Here is a 4,158-nt window from a genome sequence, read left to right on the forward strand (position 1 = left end):
CCCCCATGACTCCGGCTCAGGCCCGCTTGCCTCCCCTAGCCCAGGCTGTGGCCCCACCCACGCTCCCCCTCTACTCCTGGGCCGGCATGAAACTCACACGCCATCCACCCGTCATCACCGGGCTCCCCCGTCTCAGCCTAAATCCCATTCACAGAGCAGCACCCGGCTTTAAAACTGAGCATGGGGAGAGAGGGTGGGGGCAGGGAGTCTGCAGAGGCCCTTTGCAAGCCCTTAGTCCTTTGTTGGAGCCACGGATTCGGGGTCATTTGCAGCTGATCCTTCCCACGATGTTGCCTATCAGATGTTCTCACCCTCTCTCTCTCTCTCTGCAGGAGGGCTTCTGGTTGGCATGCCAGAAGACCCACCTCCAAGCCAGATCCTAGCGGGAGCGGATCTCCAGTACTTCATCCAGCAGTTTAAAAAGTCTGGCTTCAGGTAAAAGCAAAGCTAAAGAACGAAGCAAGAGTCCGGTGCTGGAAGTAACGTCGGCTCTGCCTGGGATATTCCCAGAGACGTTGTTACAAGGCCTTCGGCTGTTTCATTTGCAAACAAACCACTCCCCCCCCCCCTGCATGGGGCTCTTGAGACTCTCCCCACTGCTTGGAGGCAGGCGTGCGGTGCTGGTGCCCATGTGGAGCCTAAGATGAGCCACCATAGAAAGCCCAGCTAAGAGGGCGGGGGGGTCTGCCCTGGGATCGCAAGGAAATACCAACTCAGCCAAAATCTTGGCCCCTGGTTCAGCTGCGCATCCCCAAGGAATGCAGCACCCGAGAACTTCTCGGGGATCCCAGTAACGATTTAAGCCCCTCCCCCTTTCTCTCTCTGTCTCGCCCTTAGGAGACCATTGAACTGGTACCGGAACATGCGAGCCAACTGGCGGTGGAGCCTCTCTGCAAAAGACAGGAAGGTGAGAGCGGCTCCTGTCACTCGGCAGCTGTCTCTGGGCTCGGATCTCAGAGCAGGGGCAGGAGCTAGGTTAGCGTTCTCCAGCCCGAACCCTGGGCCACTCGCAGATGAGGGAACGTGCCGAGAGCAGCCCACGCTGCCTTCGTTCCCTGGAGCAGAATGAACAGTCGCTTGGGAACAGGCGCTAGGCTCATCTGTCTGTCCTCCCCTAGGCTTGCGGGCGCGTCGTGATCCGGCATCTGGAATGTCTGTTCTCTGCCAGAGGCAACGTGTTGGCAAAGGGCAGGGTGTCCTTCGTGGTACCCCCATGTGGGAGCCTGGCCTGGGGACCCTGTGGGGCTGTGGGTTGTCCCGCAGTTGGGATAGACACACACCCACTCAGTACATCCCAGGGAGTGAACCGGCAACTGGTCCCTTCTCAGCCTCTAGTAACATTGTGCCTATTCCCCCAGGGCCTCCTTTCCACGCAAGAGAGGAAAAGTTTCCGGAGGGCGGCAGTATGGGGCTGTGGAGGGCTGAAATCCCTGTCACCTGGAGTCAACCACCCTCCGCTGGCCAGGGGCGGGACGGGGTGATCTAATAGGTCTACCTCAGCTCTGTCTTCCGTGGTAGAACGGCACCTTTGGAAGGTTCCGGACTTAGGGCCAGATTTGTACGGGTATTGTGCAGCCTGCTCTAGGTACCTAAATCCCTTTAAGAGTCTGCCTGCCCACCCCAGCAGGATTTGAACACAGTCCCACAACTCGCTTTCAGCGGTTGCCAAACTGCCCTGCCGCGGTACCCGGTGTTGTCCTGCCCCTTCTTGCTTTCCCTTATTCTCCACGCCGGAACGCGGGGTCAGCGCGGCTGTGCTCGGAAGAACAGGAATTGGCACTCACGCTGTTCTCTGCCTCCGGAGATCTCAAACTGCGTTACAGAGCTGGGGAAACTGAGGCACGGAGCGGTGAGGTGGCATGACCGAGGTCACACTGCAGGCCAGTGGGCTGGACAGCAGTTCTGTGCTCTAACCACTGAACCATGCTGCCTTCGCAAGAGGGCAGCACCACCCCCCAAAGGGCATTGAGCGGTTAACCAACTGGCTGGAGCAACGAATGCGATGCTCAGACGTGCGTTGGCTCTGTGACCTCGCTTCACTTTCAGTCTCGGCGAATATAAACGAGAACTCTTGGGCCAGTGGATGGCCTCCAGCCTAGGGCACTTCCTCCGCTGCAGCTGAGCTGGGGGATTGATTGACTGGGCCGTGATTGATATTAGACAGTGGTCACGTTGCAGCCGCTCTCTCTCGCCCCCAGGGCAGCGTGTGATGGGCACGTCCCTCTGGGGCTCTGGTCTCGCTTGCACTGTCCCTGCCCTGCTCTCTTTGGGTCAGCGGCTACCCTGGGGAATTCAGAGAAGAGGGACAGAGAAGGCTCATTAGATCCCATCTACTCCATCCGTCCAGCTGTTTTCTCGGGGCTGGTTGACGCAGGAGGTCAGACTGGTTGGTCAGCCTGGGCTCAGATCTAGGAATGATCGTTTGGGGCCAGTGCAGAATTGCTCTCTACAGTCTGTTCGCTGGTGCTCTGGCTGGGACGGCCACAGTACTCGGACAGGCATAAATTGTCCTAACTGGGGCAGGTCGAAAGGGCTCCTCTCTAGTGCCCTTGTACCTCCGATGGGCGAGCGTCCCCGAGTGATTTCCCGACCAGAAGAGCAGAAACGCCTGCCGAGGGCGCAAAACGTTGGGGCTTCAGCCTGTAGCTCTCCATCGTGGGCGGTGGGTATCGAAGGTCAGGGGAGGCTAAGCCTCCCCTAGCCCAGGCTGTGGCCCCACCCACGCTCCCCCTCTCCCCTGAAGCCAGTGAGGGCTCAGCTCCAGCTGGCAGCCCAGAGCTCGGGGCTTCGACCAGCCAGTAGCCTGGGGGTCGGGCCGGGGCTGGGGTCAGGCCGGGGCTTGGTCCGGCCCGGGGGTCGGGGCGGGTGGGCCGGGGCTCCTCCATCTGCAGGGGTGGGGGCGGTTGGGGCTCTGGTAGGCGGGAGGCGGAGCCTCGGGCAGAAGGGGTGGGGCTATGGGACTAGCCTCCCCGAAGGGGGGATCTCGCGCCGCCCATGCTCTCCATACACTGGATAAAGGGGTTGAAATTCAAGTGTGGTTATCTGCCAAGGAGCAATTGCAACAAGCCGTGAGGCTCCCCGTCTGCAGCGGTGTCATGTGCACTGTTGTGCGTGGCCTTTGGGCAGCGCATCATCACCTGGTGGGGGTGTCTACGCAGCCCCCGCCCACCCCGCTCCCATGGAGTCTACGTGAGTCTGCTCTACTCCGCTCTGATGGGAATGGCTAGTGATCGCTACCCCGCTGGGCAAGGAGACTGTTTACAGAGCGGATGATTTGATCTGGGGGCGTCTCATTTCCTAGCCCTGTCTTTATCCCCCTGCAGATCCTGGTCCCGGCTTTGATGGTTACTGCCGGGAAGGACTTTGTTCTCCATCCTAATATGAGTAAAGGCATGGAGGAGTGGGTAAGTGATCAGCATTATCCACCCCATGGCGTCCCGGTTACCCGGCGGCCAGGGATATCCAGTGTCACTGGGCTGACGTTGGTTCCCTCGGACTCCATCCCAACTGAATGCATCCCTCGTAAGTGGCTCGTGCTTCACGTGTGAAGCAACTGTGGGGAGTTCGCAGTAGCAGGAGGGTCTCAGACCAGCCGCCTTGACTAACGAGCTACATAAATCCCACAAGCTGTGCCTGCTGAGAAGGGCGATCAAACCTCATGCTTCAGGCCACGTGCAGGGGTCAGGGCGAAATGCTCTTCTAGCCAGGTGTAACACCACACGCCTGGGCCAGGGAGTTGTCCTTCCTCTCAAGCGTCAGGAATTGTCCAGCGCTGGGTTCATGGTGCCAGGCTCGATGGGGCTGATCCCATATGGCAGGTCTTAAGCAGCCACCTTTTCTAAAAGCCTCTGTACCTTTGAGAGGCCCGGCAGCGTCTTTGGAGTGAAACAGGGTCTCACTGTTCTTGTGCATCTCTCTCCAGATTCCCCAGCTGACCCGGGACCACATTGAAGAGTGCGGACACTGGACTCAGATGGAAAGGTACCGCATGCACTGCGGGGGCGGGTTGGCTGGCGTTTAAAGCCCTCTCGTCGTCAGGCGCTGGGGGCCTGACTGTAAGCGCTGCTTGGCAGCCAGCTCTTGCTCCGGCGCCCTTGCTGCACGGAGTGAGCTTTTAGCAAGTCTAAAGATGCGCGGCGAGGGAGTGGGGCGCCGCGG

General features: G+C 59.7%; 1 protein-coding gene across 1 annotated transcript; it reads left to right on the forward strand.

The window, feature by feature from the left end:
- The first annotated feature begins 201 nt into the window (after positions 1–201).
- LOC113409361 (bifunctional epoxide hydrolase 2-like) lies at positions 202–4,152 on the forward strand. Its single transcript, XM_026663172.2, has 4 exons — positions 202–435; positions 838–907; positions 3,324–3,404; positions 3,923–4,152. Exons 1-4 carry the CDS (start codon positions 302–304, stop codon positions 4,019–4,021), a joined length of 384 nt encoding a protein of 127 aa, XP_026518957.2. The 5' UTR covers positions 202–301; the 3' UTR covers positions 4,022–4,152.
- The last annotated feature ends 6 nt before the right edge of the window (positions 4,153–4,158 follow it).

The sequence above is a fragment of the Terrapene carolina genome, unplaced genomic scaffold (genome assembly GCF_002925995.2).
Source record: "Terrapene carolina triunguis isolate 2854851 unplaced genomic scaffold, T_m_triunguis-2.0 Scaffold32853, whole genome shotgun sequence".
Lineage (NCBI taxonomy): Eukaryota > Metazoa > Chordata > Testudines > Emydidae > Terrapene > Terrapene triunguis.

What these genes read in the sequence shown, in the direction of transcription:
- LOC113409361 (XM_026663172.2), top strand. Translation starts at nt 302, where the DNA reads ATGTTCTCACCCTCTCTCTCTCTCTCTGCAGGAGGGCTTCTGGTTGGC. An exon ending in TTTAAAAAGTCTGGCTTCAG is followed by an intron (nt 436 to 837) that starts GTAAAAGCAAAG and finishes TCTCGCCCTTAG; the next exon opens with GAGACCATTGAACTGGTACC. An exon ending in GTAAAGGCATGGAGGAGTGG is followed by an intron (nt 3,405 to 3,922) that starts GTAAGTGATCAG and finishes ATCTCTCTCCAG; the next exon opens with ATTCCCCAGCTGACCCGGGA.